Source organism: Asterias rubens, chromosome 20, assembly GCF_902459465.1.
Source record: "Asterias rubens chromosome 20, eAstRub1.3, whole genome shotgun sequence".
Lineage (NCBI taxonomy): Eukaryota > Metazoa > Echinodermata > Asteroidea > Forcipulatida > Asteriidae > Asterias > Asterias rubens.
Window position 1 is genome coordinate 3,957,725 of NC_047081.1, and position 19,566 is coordinate 3,977,290.

General features: G+C 40.0%; 1 protein-coding gene across 1 annotated transcript; it reads right to left on the reverse strand.

Annotated features, from left to right (window-relative positions):
• Positions 1 to 4,175: 4,175 nt before the first annotated feature.
• Positions 4,176 to 17,464, reverse strand: LOC117303856 (tetraspanin-5-like). The gene is made up of 6 exons (XM_033788250.1): positions 17,112 to 17,464; positions 9,967 to 10,122; positions 7,467 to 7,991; positions 6,612 to 6,858; positions 5,479 to 5,572; positions 4,176 to 4,561 (listed from the first exon to the last, which is right to left on the reverse strand). Exons 2-6 carry the CDS (start codon positions 10,105 to 10,107, stop codon positions 4,255 to 4,257), a joined length of 1,314 nt encoding a protein of 437 aa, XP_033644141.1. The 5' UTR covers positions 10,108 to 10,122; positions 17,112 to 17,464; the 3' UTR covers positions 4,176 to 4,254.
• Between the last annotated feature and the right edge of the window lie 2,102 nt (positions 17,465 to 19,566).

Here is a 19,566-nt window from a genome sequence, read left to right on the forward strand (position 1 = left end):
GTGACTACGTTTGTAAGTGTCAAGCAAGGCAAACGGAGCTAGGTTTTGAATGATGAGACCTATTCCTTTTACATAGTTTCATAAATGTTTAAAGACACTGGACACTATTGGTAATTGTCAAAGACCAGTCTTCCTACTTGCTGTATCTCAACAAATGCATAAAATAACAAACTTGTGAAAATTTGAGCTCAATCGGTCGTCGAAGTTGCGAGATAATAATATAAGAAGAAAAAAAAACTTGTCACACAAAGTTGTGTGCTTTCAGATGCTTGAGTTCGAGACCTCAAATTCGAAATCTGAGGTCTCTAAATCAAATTCGTGGAAAAATACTAAGTTACTTTGAAGGGAGCCATTTTTTACAATGTTTTATACGATCAAGCTCTCCCTATTACTCGTCACAAGTAAGGTTTTATGCTTCCTAAAAATTATTTTGAGTAATTACCAATAGTGTACAGTGCATTTAAATAGCTAGGCAATGAAACCAGGAACACCGGGGCGAACCCGTTCTCGTTACGATAAGGAATCTGGGTTCTTGTACGTGCATTATATACAACGCACGGGACCTACGGTGCCACGTCTCATCTGAAGGACGTTTTGCAGCTATACTGGTTTAGTGTCTGCGGACACAAGTGCCACGACCGGGGCTAGAACCCACACTTTACAATACCTTAACATTTGTTATAATTACACGACCCACTGTAGGCTACCACCCACAAGCTATCACAAATAGAGGGCGCTATATCAAGACAAACAGCTGGTTGGCTGAATTGATGGATGTCGCTATACAGGTACGGCTGAAGCTCCGCGCCATCATGCGTTGAACCATAGTACGTCCTTAGCAATACCGTAGCAACAGCTGTAGCCGGAGCTGTAACCGCCATAGACTGGGCCCCTGCCTTTACCCGCAAGGATAAAGACAAGTCCCTGCCGCTAAATCCATAAACGTGCAGTGACATAGATGCCCAAACAGTCACCGCTGTGACGTCTGCAATGGAATTTGACTGCGTATCTCTGGGTGCGTTCGTTTAGCTTGCCTTCCCTGGGTCGACCCCGGTCTGCCCCGGTACGTCCGAATAGCTTTGACCGGGCTCACCCGGGTCAGCCCCCAGTGCCCTACTTGTGGAGTGGGTCACTTTGGGTGACCTGAGGTGCATCGTTCGATTAGCTCTTGTCAGGGGCTCACCCGTGTGAGCACTGCGGGGTCGACCCAGGGAAGCTTATCTAACGCACCCTGTATGTGAAATGAGGGTGGGTCATACACGCTAATTCTTGATGCAAGTCTATAGCGTTATTCACGAGCCTCGAATGTGACGTCAGATGTTCAGACTATAGCCGCCATAATTGCAATAAACGTCATTGGCCGCCATCTTTGATGAATTTTGAACGCGTGAAGAGATCATTGGCTGCGAGTCTTGCGCAGTGAAAACATGCCTGCACTTTTCTGTTGTTTTACATCAAAGATGGCGGTCGATTACGCGTATTGCAATCCATCTATTGATATGAACATACTTTTTACTCTGTATCGTGACTGGATAACTGAATATAATTTATTGGAATGTACATAACACATAATTAAATAAACTTTTTGTTATACATGAACATTTTGCACATGAAAGCATTATTGTGCACATAATTAAAATAGTCATAATGAACAAATACTTCAAAATTTACCATTTAGGGTGATTGCATAATGTACAAGATTAAATGCATTTTTGTATTTAACAATATACTTTTTGTTCACGAAACTAATTCCATTGGGTTCAATGTAAATCTACCAAAGAAAGCACCTTTATTTTGAGAAGTGGCTAATCCCAAAAAAGTTCTCTCTCAAAGTAAATTCACTTTTAATGTGACTTGGAGATTTTCGATAAACTGTAGTATGAATTTCATATGAGTAATTGTACTCAGTATGGAACTTAATCAGACAAATTGTTAACAACTGTTTTTGTGTCCTATCTCGAATATGTACAGGGTTCAAATAAAGGACCTGGACACTATTGGTAATTACTAAAAATAATTATTAGCATAAAACCTTTCTTGGTTAGGAGTAAATGCATTATTATCTCGCAAGTTCGATTACCGATTGAGCTCAAATTTTCACAGGTTTGTTATGTTATGCATATGTTGAGATACCCCAACTGTGAAGGCTAGTCTTTGACAATTACCAAAAGTGTTCGCTGCCTTTAAAGACACTAGACACCATTGGTTATTGAAAGACCAGTCTTCTCACTTGGTGTATCTCAACATAATTATGCAAAAAATAAAATCCTGTACAAATTTGAACTCAATTGGTCGTCGAAGTTGCGAGATAGTAATTGAAGAAAATACAACTTTGTCACACGAAATTGTGTGCTTTCAGATGCTTGATTTCGGGACCTCAATCCGAGGTCTCGATATCAAATGCGAGGGAATTACGTCTTTCTCGAAAACTACAATACTTCGGTGGAGCTGTTTCTCACAGTGTTTTATACATTCAACAGCTCCGCATTGCTTGTTACCAAGTAAGTTTGTTTTCTTACAATTATTTTGAGTTGAGTAACAAATAGTGTCCACTGCCTTTAGAAAACGGCCTTTTAGTTATAAATTTTAACAGTTCATTCGATGGTAACTCTTACGAACAACGTGTAGAGCTCTAAAACAGAAATCACTTTAATGCATGATATCTGACTAAATGATTTGATAAATGCATACAATAAAAAGTATAATTGTATTCCCATACACATGTGTGTTTGCTACGCTGAGAAAAATATACACACAAAAACCCAAACAGTTCATTATTCGAATTGGTGCATTGATCGTTATTTTCACAAGTACAGAAGCACAGAGCTTGATTAAATCTTCACAAGTCAACAGCTGTGTAGACTTGTGGACAAGTCGTTAAAATTCTGTCGCGGTGATAGCGTTCCGACTCTATTCCGAACCTCCCCGCGAGTTTCTCACGAGACTGCTGGCCCGCGAGACTACGTCTCTCACGACAACACGTCGGCAACCAACAGGGCCCAATTTCATGGCACTGCTTACCGTAAGCACAGAATCGGCGCTTACGGAAGCAGGGGATTCTGTGCTAACGGCAAGCGTATTTCACGGGTTAGCAGCGAATTTTGGCTTCTGCGCTTGCGTAGTCCACGTTACTAGGCATTCTACGCTTACAAGGCTAGCGCAGAAATTCGGCGCTTGCACGTAATCATGATCGTTTGTAAGCGCAGAATTCGGCGGTAAGCAGAGCCATGAAATTGGGCCCAGTTCGTGCTAGAGCAGTGATCTCGCGAGAGCAGTATTCGATCGAATTGACAGGTGTGTGGTAGGTTTTGGAAACAAGAGGGTATAAATTAAACTGCTTATTGTGTATTATTTCAAGGACACTGGACGCTATTGGTAATTGTCAAAGACCAGTCTTCTCACTTGGTGTATCCCAACATAAGCATACAGTAATAAGCCTGTGAAAATTTGGGCCCATTTGGTCTTCGAAGTTGCGAGAAAATTATGAAAGAAAAAACGAATGTTGAACGAAATTGTGTGCTTACAGATAGGAATAAAAGACTTCTGGTTAGAAGTCTTTTATTATCTGAGTGAGAAATTATCTTATTCTCAAAACCTAAGCTACTTCAGAGGGAGCCGTTTCTCACAATGTTTTGTACTATCAACAGCTCTCCATTACTCGTCCAAGTAAGTTTTGTTATGATAAAATTTGTTTCGAGTAATTACCAAACGTGTACCTTCCCTTTAAAGGCAGTGGACACTATTGGTAATTACTCAAAGCAATTATTAGCATAAAACCTTTCTTGGTGACGAGTCTAATGGGGAGAGGTTGATGGTATAAAACATTGTGAGAAACGGCTCCCTCTGAAGTGCCATAGTTTTCGAGAAAGAAGTATTTTCAACGAATTTGATTTCGAGACCTCAATCTTAGAACTTGAGGTCTCGAAATCAACTATCTAAACGCACACAACTTCGTGTGACAAGGGTGTTTTTTTCTTTCATTACTATCTTGCAAGTTCGATGACCTATTGAGCTCAAATTTTCACAGGTTTGTTATTTTATGCATGTGTTGAGATATACCAACTGTGATGAAGGCTAGTCTTTGACAATTACCAATAGTGTCCACTGCCTTCCAAGTTCCTTAAAAAAAAGCCATTTTCCCAGGACGAACGTGTGCGGATAATTACCCACGTTCGTCCTGAAAAAAAAACCCGCCACACACCGGGTTCGACCCAGGGAAGCTAACCGAACGCACCCATTGACTCGGGGCCGGGTCTACCAGTAAGATTTGACGCATTCGATATCATTGATGAGTGACTTAGTGAGGCAGATGACCAGACATTCCAATACGATCAGTATACCTCCAGCTATACCAAGCGCAATGGCGTTGGTAATGAACCAACTCTTCATTCCTTCTACACACCCAGTGGTAAACACTTGCTGCCGGATGACGTCAGCCGAGGCATCCGGGGAAAGAGCCTGGAACCCACACTGGTAATTGACCACGCCATCATCGTCTGGCATACAACACGAGTAAGGCACGCTACAACGTGAGATAGCCGGAGAATCACAACTGAAATATCTGTGTAGAATGAAAATCAAAGGTAATATATATATGTTAATTTTTACAGAAGATATTGATAAATTTGTGACATCAATAATCATTAAGTTGCACAGGTCCTTTTCGAAACCACGGCCGAGGCTCCAGATTCCAGTCTAGCATGGCCCAGCGGTTGTTTTGACAAATTATTGCGCGTGCTTTGCGTACGTGCTCAGGGCTCCAGACGAGAGGAAAACGGAGCCTGAAGCCGAATCCAAAGCCAAAGCCGTGTGTTCAAAAAGCGCCATATACATGTAGTGGCTTCTTATCGTGCGCTTAAATTCGTCATTCGGTGACGCTCATGCACTCAATCATACATTATTATTTTTAATTTCAAGTATTAACTTGTAGCTTCGAGACTGTTTTCCTTATAGCACCATCGGCCAACCAAACCACCAGGGCCCAGTTTCATAGCGCTGCTTAGCGGCCGATTTTGTGCTTACTGTGCAATTTATATTTCATAGCGCTGCTAATCGTAAGCACACGAAAAGGCATGCTAAAAAAAACTTTCGGTGCTTACCGCACGAAAACAAATGACGTCACAATAAAAATTCACGGTAAACACGCAACATGGCCGCCCAATTTTGTCTGCGAACCTGTGAAATACACTAAGGCTTTAAGCAATTTTTTCTGCCACAGTAAGCCTGCAAATTTGCTTACCGTTAAGCAGCGCTATGAAATTGGGCCCAGGAACGTCGGGGCGAAACCCTTCTCTTTACACAATTAAGTGCACTGAGTTCTTTCAAAGTGCATTACACAATCCACGGGACATGGAAGCGGCAATAATAGTTAAAAGGTCTCTCCAAAGGTCTGTACCGACAAGGAATCAAACCCAGAGGCTCGAGTAGTAGTGTCAACCACACGAGTAGAAAGTTGAGTTCTATTGTTGTGCTACTCACATGTTTTGCTCCCAGTCTTCCGGTCCCTTTGCCGACCCACAGCATTGAAGACTTTCTTGTAGGGAATCCATAATAAACTGCGTGTCAGGATCATCTGAATTGAACAACAAATGAATATTATTAAGCACAGTCAAAGATTATAGAGCGCCGCAAGGCGCAAGATGCGGAACTGAAGCTCTATCTATTGTTGGAACGTGAAATGCGCATGGGCGCCATTTCAGCAAGTGGATGTGTTGTTTCCCATTGATAGGAATGGTCATTGTCTGCACTGATCTGCACTGATCTTTTGTTGTATCAAAATGGTGTCCAGTGGGATTTGTGGGTGCGTTCGTTTAGCTTCCCTGTGTCGACCCCGGTGTGTGGCGTTTTTTTTTTCCCAGGACGAACGTGGGTAATTATCTGCACACGTTCGTCCTGGAAAAACAAAACGCCGCACACCGGGGTCGACCCGGGGAAGCTAAACGAACGCACCCTCACATTTCTGCCCGAGTTCCGCATCTTGCGCCTTGCGGCGCTCTATTATCTTTGGCACAGTGTACTCAGTGAGTTAGTACATTGTGTTTGACACATAAGTTTTAAATATTTAAATGGGTACCTGCGAGGGTAGAGGTTTATATTGTGTGTGGAAAAGGCTTTCGAGCGCCACGGCAGCTCGGGTTGTATTCTCCCCAAGGGAGCTGAGAAAAATGAAAGGGATGTTATTGGCCCTATGACCAGGCACTAATGTAAAGCCGCATTGATACGGTTATTGTGAAATGCGCTATATAAGAATTTGTTGTTATTTAATATTTTTATTGGAAAGCCGTAATTTTGGAAACGGCCGTAGATTAAAAAGGAAACATAACGAGAGGGCTGACCTTTAGAAAATACAATGCCATGTCCGAATTGGCGGCTACAGCTACTGTAAATTGTCAGTCTTGGTGCAAGACGTCTTGGTGTATAACAGCGCCCACATCGACCGCCCCTGTCACTCACCTGACTTGCCCCGCGAAAAACGTATCCTTGGGCCAAGGAAAATGAGAAACATCTTGCACCAAGACTACCTAAAACCGCGTGTTTCGTGAATTCTCACCGTCTCTCTTTTTGCAAGACAAACAAGTAATTTGAAGTTAAAAACCAGAGGAACACTGTACCATAATATTCCTCTATCGATTTATCCAGCCACTTCTCCAAGATTTGAAACACTGCGTCCTGGTAGAAGTACGCCAAGACACCGAGCGTGATCTCAGCCAGGAAGATGAGGATGAGGGAGTAGACGAAGAACTTGAGCATGCACGTATTCTCTCTCAGTGCACCGATACAACCACTGGTCGCTAGAATAAAGATTATGGCACCCACGATGATAAACCCGTACATGGGATCGAAACCAATACCTGCAACCTGTGGTAATAAAATAGAGTAGAAGGGACATTTTCCAAATGATAGTCTAAACCAGATTTTAAAAGGGGCTCTATTTAAAGCCAGTGGACACTATTGGTAATTGTCAAAGATTAGCCTTCACAGTTGGTGTATCTCAACATATGCATAAAGTAACAAACCTGTGAAAATTTCAGCTCAATCGGTCATCGAACTTGCGAGATAATAATGAAAGAAAAAAACACCCTTGTCACACGAAGTTGTGTGCGTTTAGATGGTTGATTTCGAGACCTCAAGTTCTAAACTTGAGGTCTCGAAATCATACTATCAACCTCTCCCCATTACTCGTCACCAAGAAAGGATCCATGCTAAGGTTTATTTTGAGTAATTACCAATAGTGTCCACTGCCTTTAAGGGGGTGGACGGCATTTTTGAGTAAGTCAAGTTAAGTCAAGTCAAGGCTCTTTTAAAGTTACAGGGGCTATGTCGTCATGACCAAATCAGGCATGTGGCTGTATGAAGAGCGCCCGCAAACGTGCAGCAACTAGGTGAGAGTTCATAATTCCATACAGCAACAGGCATAATTTGATCAAGACGACACAGCCCTTTAATAAATTAAATTTGCTACGTACCTCAGCTATGACCTCGATACTGGCTAACGCTTTCGAGACCACTCCCCATATTCCGAAGCCCAGCAAAAAAACACCCAACAACCAGAAGATGAAATTTAGAAAGAAGATGGTGTATTTGATGCAATGGCTGACTTCGACGCCGGGTGGGGCGCGTCGAAAACGCCGGAAGGACTGCTTCTTGGGCTGGCTTCTCTGTTGTTGTCCTTGTTTGCCAGCTGGCTGTTTGGATCTCTGTTGTTGTTGTTGTTGTTGTTGTTTTGGTTGTTGGGCGTTCTTTTGTTTCTGTTGCTTTGGTTGTTGACCTTGTTTAGGCTGTTGACGTTGTTCTTGTTGTTGTTGTTGTTGTTTCGGCTGTACTCTTTGTTGTTGTTGCTGTTGTTTTGGCTGTACTCTTTGTTGTTGCTGTTGCCGTTGCTGGGCGTGCTGCTGATTTGCATAGTGTTGTTGCGCATGTTGCTGTTGTGCATACTGCTGATTTGCATAATGCTGTTCCATTCGTTGTTGATTAGCATGCTGCGCTTGTGGCTGTTGGGTGAAAGACAAGTGATTAAGATTCCATCTAAATTAAAGGCAGTGGACACTGTTGGTAATTACTCAAGATAATTATTAACATAAAACCTATATTGGTGACGAGTAATGGGGAGAGGTTGATGGTATAAAACATTGTGAGAAACGGCTCCCTCTGAAGTGCCATCGTTTTCGAGAAAGAAGTAATTTTTCAACGAATTTGATTTCGAGACCTCAGATTTAAAACTTAAGGTCTCGAAATCAACCATCTTAACGCACACAACTTCGGGTGACTAGGTTGTTTTCTTCTTTCATTATTATTTCGCAACTTTGATGACCGATTGAGCTCAACTTTTCACATGTTTGTTATTTTATGCATATGTTGAGTAACACCAACTGTGGAGGCTAGTCTTTGACAATTACCAATAGTGTCCACTGCCTTTAAGGGTATTTTTTGATCCCCTCTTTGCCAAAGTCTTGTCGTTGCTGACAAAGTTGCATAGTATGCAACTTTGTTGTATGTCTATATATAACACTTTCGTACAACATAGTTAGCTGTGCTGATAATCTCACATTGGTTAAACAAATCAACATTATTCACATAGCCTAATAATTTCACAAGTTGCCTTATTTAAATATTCACATTTTCTCATTCAAATTTTAAACCCATTGTTTAAAAGGTTATTTCAAAGGAATAGCGATTAAGAGGACGATTCAAGCTCTGGTGATTCTGAACAGCAGAGTGTGGGTTCGAGTCCAGGTCGTGACACCTATATCCTTAAGCAAGACACTTAGCCATGATTGCTTCGTAAAGTTTGGGAGGCAGTGCTTTCTGCTCTACCAGCCAGGCTTCTGATGGATGATACCCAAGCTTACATCTGTATATGGACTGTAAATGGGGAACCTTGTTTCAGCCCATTGAGAGGGTGGCAACGGACCCGGACAAATAGTTGATTTGTAGCCCACACTATTAAGTGGCCTTCAGGCCTTGCGACTTGCATATCAACATGGGAGACGTTTGAACGCTAGGTGGCAGCAAACTTACCAGGTAACTTTCCATTTTTTACGTAGTTCTGAGCATGCGCACATTACCGAGAACAGTGGATTTACCAGGTAAGCTTGCTGCCACCTAGCGTCCAAAAAGTCCCCCATTATCCCAAAAGTCCCCCATTATTAAAGTCACCTGGAAGTGGTATTTTGTCAAAATAAAGCATTTGTCACTAAAATATGTGTTTTGATGAGTGAAATAACTAAGGTTTAAAAAAAAATTAGTTTCCATGTTATTTACAAATTTGAAAATAAGCCCGACCCGCTGTTCGTGACGTCAATCGAGGCGCGATGAATCGTATGCAGTGCCAACACAAGATAGTGACGCTTGGCGCAAGCTAAAAACATGCCCTCAAAGTTGAAACAATACCCGATTTTTTTTTCACGTTAGGCAAATGCTCCTTTAGGTTCGTTACGTCTTTCAGGTACCTTCTTCGACTTCCCCACTAGCTGGAAAAATTGTTGGGATGGCGTCATGTTTTAGAAAAGAACTTTCTCTTCATGTCAAAATGTGTAGTGTATTCCGGATTCTCGAAGCACGACGGCTCGAAGTGTTTGCTGCACAGCGCTGGAAAAGACTTGCAAACTGACCCCATCTTTAGTTGTTTTGCTTTATCCAGCAGCAATATACCTGGTCGACATTGCCGTAAAATGCAAGAACAAACCTTTTTCGAAACGTACACACTCACGACTAGGACTTGAATGTACTTGCACGTACGTGTTCGATGTTCGATCGAGGCGAAGTGTTCCTTGATTGACGTCACAAAAGGGGTAGGCAGAGTCACGCCCACACAACTTTTTTTTGTTGTTACATATAAATCGTTAAAACAATTACTCAAAAAAATTATTTTGTTGTTCAGAAACATATACTCGAATGTTTGAAGAATTTTTTTTATATTTCCAGGTGACTTTAAAATAAAATAAAAACAGAAACGGGAGTACCAACCGAGAGTTGAGACTGCTGAGGTGGACTCTGTAGATAGTAACCTTGCTGCTGCATTTCAGGGTATCGCATCTGTTGTTGTACGGTGAATGGAGCCAAGGCCCCATCATCATCACCCCTCGAAGGTTGCACAGAGTGTTTCATGTTGGGCCAAACTCCCTGTATACAGTCAACAAAAAAATACCAAGTAATAAAGAGTTGTAATGACATGATGCCACAATGACTTTTGTTAAAAGACCATTGTGAACTTCAGGGTCGCTAAGTGGCAGCATACTTACCAGGTAAGACTATTGTTCTTAGTTATGTGTGCGTGCTCTGAACAACGTAAACATATAGACCTTTTCGCAAAAACTCGATACGCGCATGGAATAAGGTGCATGCTGGTCTAGCTAGCGATCATGTTTAATCGCTAGCTACACCAGGGCCCAATTTCATGGCTTAGCTTACCGCCGAATTCTGCTTACGATCACGATTCCTCGCTTACGTGCAAGCACCGAATTTCTGCGCTAGCCTTGTAAGCGTAGAATGCCTAGTAACGTGTAGTACGCACGCTCAGAAGCCAAAACTCGCCTCTAACCCGTGAAATACGCTTGCCGTTAGCACGGAATTCCCTGCTTCCGTAAGCGCAGATTCTGTGCTAACGGTAAGCAGAGCCATGGAACTGGGCCCTGCATGCACCTCATTCAAAAGTAAGCGCTAACTTGCGCAATGGGTATTGTGAAAAGATCTGTTGTAAATTCAACTTGTGAGTCTGCCGCCACCTTGCGTTACAAAGTATCCCACTGCAAGAATAATGATTATTTAAACCGCCAAAAAGGTGAGAAATCTCAGAAATGTGTAGTCCCTTGTTGGGACCTACCCAAAGAGAATGGACACAATTCAATCACCCTGGGTTGATTCTTCGACTTAACAAAGTTCCAATAATTACCACGCCTATATAGAATTCCCGTGCACATAAATCATAAACATATCTTTTCCTCGAGGATGTAACGATATGTTTTTTTAAAGGCAATTGGTAATTACTCAAAATATTTATCATCATAAAACCTTTCTTGATTACGAGTAATGGGGAGACATGGATGGTATAAAACATTGTGAGAAACAGCTCTCTCTGAAGTGACGTAGTTTTTGAGAAAGAAGTAATTTTCCACGAATTTGATTTCGAGACCTCAAGTTTAGAATTTGAGGTCTCGAAATCAAGCATCAGAAAGCACACAACTTCGTGTGACAAGGGTGTTTTTTTCTTTCACTATTATCTCGCAAATTCGACGACCGATTGAGCTCAAGTTTTCACAGGTTTGTTATTGTATGCATATGTTCAGATACACCTACTGTGAAGACTAGTCTTTGACAATTACCAATAGTGTCCACTGCCTTTAACACGATTTTCAGTTCAAAACAAGTTTCTAAGCCATTTTATTTTTCACATAATAGGCTTTTAAATAATGATTTGTAACACGACGATATCCGGTATCCAACGCGGCGTATTACTGCATGTTTTAAGCATTTAAAGGGACACGTTGTCATGGACTAACACGGCACGCCATTTTGGGAATTTTTTTTTGATGCCACAAAATAGCCGACCTTGTTAGTTCGCAAAGTAAAACAAAACAACGTGAAATTTCGAGGCTAATATTGTGTGGATCACTGTATTCTACTTTTCAATCAACTTTCTAACCATATGCATTTCCCAACAAACGGTTACAAACACTTTTGTACAGACCAACTCGCCCTATCCAAGGCAACATGTCCCTTTAAATGCCTGATATGCAGTAATGTGTCGTGTGCTCAAAAGCTGTCATTTGCAGGTTTCGACCCGGATATGACGTATCTAGTATCTCACTGTATGCGCTGTGGGCGTATCATGTTTACCCATTATAAAAAGACTACACTGTAAAAAAAATCTTTGTTTAGAATTTCAAGTCTAAGCATAATTTTCGTAGGCCTACTCATCTTTTTCATGTATATATATATTACCTTAGGTCTAAACATGTTCAGGATCTTGTATGTGTTTTAGATGCTATAAACTATCTGTTTAGCAGGGTTACATGATAAGCATGTTAATCATTTCAACATGTTGAACAAATTGGTACAACATTCACTTGTGTTTAAAGGAACACGTTGCCTTGGAACGGTCGAGTTGGTCTTTGAAAAGCGTTTGAAACCGTTTGTTATAAAACGCATTTGGTTGGAAAGATTTTTTTTAAAGTAGAGTACCATGATATAAGCCTTGAAGTTGCGTGGTTTTCATTGTACCTCGTCAACTAACACGGTCAGCCATTTATGGGAGTCACACTTTTGACTCTCTTAATGACCGACCGTGTTATTCCAAAAAGCAAAAGGAAAACCATGCAATTTTTAGGCATGTTTGTGTGGATCATTGTATTCTACTTTTACAACATCTTTCCAACCATATGCATTTTATAAAAAAACAGTTACGAACGCTTTTCAAAGACCAACTCGTCCGATCCAAAGCAACGTGTTCCTAAAAGGGAAGGTACGCGTTTGGCAAAACAAATATTAACTTAAAAACTGACTTGGTAACTACCTTTGGAGAGCTGTTGAAAGTATAAAACATCGGAAACGACTTCATCTAAAAAAGTAACCTTAATTTCTCACTAAAATAATTAAAGACTTCTAGCTCGAAGTCTTTTAATCCCATCTGAAGCACACAAATTCGTCCAACAAGGATGTTTTTCTGTCATCATTTTCTCCCAACTCCGATCATCAATTGAGTTCTAATTTTCTCAGGTTTGTTATTTTATGCAAATGTTGAGATACACCAAGTGAGAACACTGGTCTTTGACAATTACCAATAGTGTATCTTCCCTTTAAGCTCCAAACAGAGTAACAGTGCAGTGTAATGACCGGCTTTGGTAAAGCCCTTTGCATTCGGATAGGGCATTTTGGGCTAAAAAAACATGAATATGGTTTGAAAGATGTTTAAAAAGTAGAATATATTGATTCACTGCACAAACAACCCTCGAACAGATTTTCCTCTTACTTTATTTACGAAATTACGGAACGTTTTAGTTCATGAAGTAAATGGCAAACCGAATGATCTCGAGGCGCATGTTTGGTTCAGGGAACACCTTTTTCTGCCTATTGAATCGACACTTTAAAGGCAGTGGACACTATTGGTAATTACTCAAAATAATTATTAGCACAAAACCTCACTTGGTGATGAGTAATGGGGAGAGGTTGATGGTATAAAACATTGTGAGAAACGGCAACCTCTGAAGTGCCATAGTTTTCGAGACAGAAGTAATTTTCCAATTTGATTTCGAGACCTCAGATTTAGAATTTGAGGTCTCGAAATCAACCATCTAAACGCACACAACTTCGTGTGACAATTTTTGTTCTTGCATTATTATCTCGCAAGTTCGATGACCGATTGAGCTCAAATTTTCACAGGTTTGTTATTTTATGCATATGTTGAGATATACCAACTGTGAAGGCTAGTCTTTGACAATTACCAATAGTGTCTACTGCCTTTAAATCAAGTCACGTGATCAGTACTGATTGCACTACTCAGATCATTTGACGACTTCACAATCGAGGTCGTTTTGTTTTGGGCGTATCCAAATAAATAAATAAACCATAAACTGTTATCGCTGGTTGTTATTTATTCCGTGAACCACCAGTGAGACAAACAAACGGTATCAGCTTGTTGACTGGTAACACATAGTCCACTCATCCAGGATGTTGAAACAGGAATAAACTATTAAATAGTGTCACGTTTCTATAAGGTATAGTTGGAAACAACTTGTTGATTTTTTTGTTTTATATTTTCGTTTAATGCAATTTCATCTCACCCAGGCTGCTTTTGGTAAGGAGATAACAAAAGGAGAAACATTATTAGATGTTAAGAATATCTCAGGATCAGAGGGTATGAGTTGATATTCCTCTTAGAAAGGCGAGTCGATCCGGTGAAGACGCAATTGAATGTTCAACACCATGGATTGAAGTGAATTTCAGGATATGTATAATACCGGAAGACCTTTACCACATCTCATTTTACAAATAATGATATAAGTATGACAATGTCATAATATATCTCTTAGTGGGTCAATCTAAATGGACCTTAATTTGAAGAAAAAAAAATCCCTTTAAAGGCAAGAACAAACCATACAAAAACAAAACTGAAAGTATAACAACGTGGAAATAATGACACAAATCAACTTTTCAAGGGATGGAAACAAAGAAAGTGAAATGTTCATATAATTACAACATAAATTATCATGGAGGTTTCCAGGTACAAAAACAACCTACATTGACAATCTTATCTTAGGATGACACACCATATTATGGTGACATGTTTTAAACATGTTGATTTTGTCATCCATTAATTATGCACGATAACTCAATATGAAACTAACTGCATAATGATCTCATTGTCAACATGTCAAAGCTTTTGAACAGATTGATTTGTCTTTTCCTTCCAGTATGGGAAAGTGATTGATCCCGAATGACGAAACCCGATCAAAAAGTCATTAAAGTGGCCGGTCAGTGGCACTGTGCATGGAAAAAAATGAACTCTTACCCAGTTACCGGAACTGCGTATAGATAGAGTTTTCAACACAAAGGAACAGGAGGTCTGTTTCACAAAGAGCTAGACATCTTAGAAACTTAAAATGACACATGGACACCTTTGTCAAAGACCAGTCTTCTCAGTTGGTGTATCTCAACATATGCACAAAACAATAAACCTGTGAAAAATTGAACTCAATTGGTCGTCTAAGTTGCGAGATAGTAACGGAAGAAACATACACCCTTGTCACACGGAGTTGTGTGCTTTCAGATGCTTGATTTCGAGACGTCACGCGTGAGGTCACGAAATCAAATTCAAATATTTTAGTGGAAAATTACTACTTTCTCGAAAACTACGTTACTTCAGAGAGTACTGTAGTCTTAACTCTCTCTTTTTTTTTACACAAAAAAGGCTTCTTCTTAAATTGTCACAAATCTTTCAAAATACGACTTTTCCATTTACTGTATTTTGGGGCCCTCCCTCTGTATGAGCGCGCGCATGCGTATGTTGTCCTTGAAGGTGAGTCCATTTTTGTCATGTAGTCGTACTTTGTACACTGCTCATGACCAAATTCACCCTTTAAATATTTGGTTCTAAAATCGCAATGAAGTCGAGGATAAGTCTCCTATTTTATTGAAGCGATCACAAATAAGTCAAATTTATAGTAACAGGTGTGAAAACTATTTAGTTCCGATCTCTAATAAAGAAACATGAAAGGTGGACTATTTTATTATTGATCATTCAAAATGTTAACCTTCTGATGAAAGCCCGGAGTGTGAGTATCATTATGTTGATGAACGTATGGTTGACTGGCCTTGTTTATTTCTTTGAGGATATTTATTCCTAACATCTACAAAGTTTTATAATGAGTTTAACTCATTGTCGGGTATTTGTTTGTTTATGTTTTTGGTTTGTTTGTTTGTTTGTTTATTTGTTTATTTATTGATTTACTAACTCAGTTCGTTTTATTAGTTCATTTACTTTTTCTTTCCAAACTCGACTTATATACCCAGTGGAAGATGTTTCTTTCAAGTCGAATAAAAAACAACTTAATGTCCAAAACCAATGTCTTCCTACACAACAACACCATGATTGAACAAATGGTAGGAAAACGTCCCCGAAAATATGTCTGCGTTTAAAAACACTATTTTTTGAGAACAAGAAATGAGTAATACAATTCGTTTAAGTACATACCCCGATGTTTGACAACAGTGAAAACATGAAAGGGGATAGTCCTTTTTTCCTCTAGTGTTTCCTGTGACTGATTGACCTTAAACTTTCACCCATTTGTCATTTCTTGTATTGTTTCAGATAAAGTGCAGAAACTGGGCCCAATTTAATTGAGCTGCTTATAAGGCACTGGGCACTATTGGTAAACTCAAAATAATTAGCATAAAAACTTTATGGTAACAAGCAATGGAGAGCTGTTAAATGGTTTGAAACATTATGGGAAAGGGCTCCCTCTGTAGTTTTCGAGAAAGAAGTAATTTTTCCACTAAAATATTTGAATTTGATTTTGAGACCTCAGAATAAGAGTTTGAGTTCCCGAAATCAAGCATCTGAAAGCACACAACTTTGTGTGATAAGGGTGTTTTTTCTTCTATTACTACTCGCAACTTCGACGACCAATTGAGTCCAAATTTTCACAAGTTTACTATTTTGTGCATGGATACACCAAGTGAAAAGGTGTCCAGTGGATTTAAAGACCCTGGACACTATTGGTAATTGTCAAAGACCTGTCTTTTCACTTGGTGTATCTCAACATATGCATAAAAAAACAAACCTGTGAAAATTTGAGCTCAATCAGTCGTCGAAGTTTTTTATTCAACAAAATGGCCTAGTTAGTTCGCAAAATAAAAGGAAAAAACACACAATTTTGAGGCATATTTGTGTGGAAAACATCTTTCCAACCATAGGCATATGCGTTTCGGTTTTTAAAAGCTTTTCATAGACCAACTCGCCCGATCCAAGGCATGGTGTCCCTTTAAGCAGAGTTCAGGATTCTTGATCAGTTCTGATCCAGGAATTTGTTTAGTGTGCTGAGTCAAAACACTCTCGTCTCATAAACGTTAGCACCTGACGCATTTACCAATGGTTGTTTTTTAAAAGATTATTGCATGACATTTGGTGTTAAAAAAGCCCATTGAATGAAATTGTCCAAATGCAGTAAAGGTTAACGTTTTGCCGTTCAAACAATATGCTTCGGCAAAATACGGAATTTCTACTACATAGTGTATGCTTCAAAGAATTAATTTCTAATGTTGACCTTTTATTAAACAAATTGCTCAGATGTCAACAATATTGTTCAAAATTTTAGTTGAAGCCCCCACCCCCTCCCACCCAAGTAGTCATTTGCTCGTCTACCACTAAGCAACAATGGCCCCTACCGGTTATACGGACCAGCTTTCATCACAATAATAAACCCCTTTGTTTTTATGTGTAGGCCCTACACTCAGGCATACAATCGATTATAGAATTATGTAAAACAGCAGAACAAGTATGTTAGAGTGTCAATTACTAGAAATATGTTGCATTGTCTGTTTTTTATGTTAATATCATTATCCATTGTGTTTTAATTAACAAAACGGACTCAACTGAAAGTATGATAAAAGCTTACCTGTGTTAACAGTGTAGCACCCAGCACCAGCACCGACGAGGAAGTCTCTTCGTGAAATAAAACTCCAGACAACCGGAAAAAATAACCTGGTAACTGTAAACCGCTTACAGTACTGTTGTATAGGATACAAGGAACTGTTTGATTTTTAATAAGGCCACAGGTAATAAGGTTACATGTAGTACGACAGCGCCGTTCCTACCATATAACAGTGTACAACTCTACGTGTGTTTTACACCGTTGTTCTTACTGCTTGATGCCAGGGGTCAGTTTATTGCTCCATGGTTCAACATCGTTCCCATTCTACTTCACGCACCAGTTTGACCATAAAGCAAAAATGGTAGAATTATAACAAATGTCACGATGTACTCCTTGTGTACACGGATCATCATATTATTATAACAGTCCACTGTAATCAAGTCGATGTTGGGTTGAACAAACATAACGGGCAAAGTACAACACTTCTACCACGCAATACCAAGCCCCGCTGTTAATACGAATATCTTGATGGGTTAATAATTAACAATGGATGCCCGCAGAGGTGTGTGGTATTGCTATGCGTTGCCATGGCTACATAGATACGTTAGTATGCGTCTCGTGGAAACATCATTGGCGGTAGTTGGTAGAGTGTATGCGACGCTCATCGTCTAGTTTACAATACACACGCCATTAAACCTACTTAAAAAGAAGCAAATCTAAAGCGGTTCATGTGTTAAGGGGACTTTTTACACACTTGTTTTTTATGCTGGAACGTCGACAAAGGAGCCAGGGAAAGAGCTATATCGTGTTGGTTTCTTAAGTGCTACTCAACACCAAAACAAGCTTCTCTTTTGACTGAGATTTTGTCGTGAACTTGACAACAGGCAAGATGTGTTTAAACTTGTCAACTTAGTATTCATTACTTAAACCATCCATGTATAATATCTGTAAACACCAACGGTTGTCTTATTATCTAAAGGAATACAAGTATGAATTTGCGGTCAGTGAATATACATCTAATTAAAACAGATATGAACGGGACAAATTATTCAAGTTATTTAAGCAACTTATTGTTCAATATTATACTATCCATGTATAATGTCTTTAAACACCCAAGGTTGTCTTATTCTCTTAGAGGAATACCAGTATGAATTTGCGGTCAGTGAATTCACCTTTTAAAACAGATACAACTAAACTTTGAACGAGACAAAATACTTAAGTTAACACAATTGTTTTAAACAAAGAAAATAGTATATCAAGACTTTCCCAGTACATTATCAGCGCATACCCATGTCCAAATGCGCACGATTGGCTTACAGAGGCTATTATGAAAGCAAAGACCATGCAACACTGGTGAGCGATTTTTGTTCGTACCACACGCTAGCCATCGCATACACGCATAAGGTATGGGCGCTTTCCCGGACCCCTTCACTGTTAACCCCCGCAGCCAGCGTGTGATACAAAAACAAATCAAAAATTGCGACCGGTGTGATGGCCTAGGATGTGTTTCCCGCAGCTTTTCATTTTATGAAAATAAAATGGGCTGAAAAAAAGTTGATTCAAAAGAGGGCGCTAGTCACAGAGGAAATTGTCTTCACAGCCGTATGAATTATGTTCAAGCGGTTTCCAAGATGCATCGTGGTAATTTTGTTCCGATGGCTGTTGTGGATGCCCTATTTAATTGCAGCAAAGAACTGTCACTATGTTGTGTTTCTTGCGGATTTTCATTTGAAGAAAATAACATGGGATGAAATAGGTTGACTCAAAAGAGGGCGCTAATCACAGAGGAACTTTTGTTTACAGCCGTTTGTATTATGTACTAGTGGTTTCCATGATATTAATAATTGACCGTTCTAATATAGCGCTTTTCACGCCCGAGGGGTGTCTCAAAGCGCTTCCTATATTATTACCCCAGGGCCCAATTTCATAGAGCTGCTTAAGCACAACATTTTGATTAAGCAAAAAAATCCTTGCTTTGTAAAATCAGATTTTTGGCCAAGACCGCATTCAATTGTTACGCTAAGTAAACAACAGCCAAATACCACTCACAAGCAATGTATGTGGCATGAATTTTTGGCCAGTAACATGTGTAAAATAAGCGTGCTATTTTCGTGCTTAAGCAGTTTTGTTGCTTAAGCAGCTCTATGAAATTGGCCCCTGGTCACTGGGCCCCTTAAACCATTCCAGCTCCCTGGTGCGGAGTGTACAGCATGTGCGCAATATGGGGTACTCGGCTTAATCAATCACAAGAACCATCTCTGCCCTCACAGGTACCAATTTAACCCTGGGTGGAGAGAAGCAATTAAAGTTAAGTGTCTTGCTCGGGGACACAAGTGTCACGACCGGGACTCGAACCCACACTCCGCTGAACAGAAGCATCAGAACTTGAGTTCGGTGCTCTTATCCACACGGCCACGACACCCCATCGATGTTTTTGTGCATGGCCTATTTCATTGCAAAGAACTGTCATTATAATAAA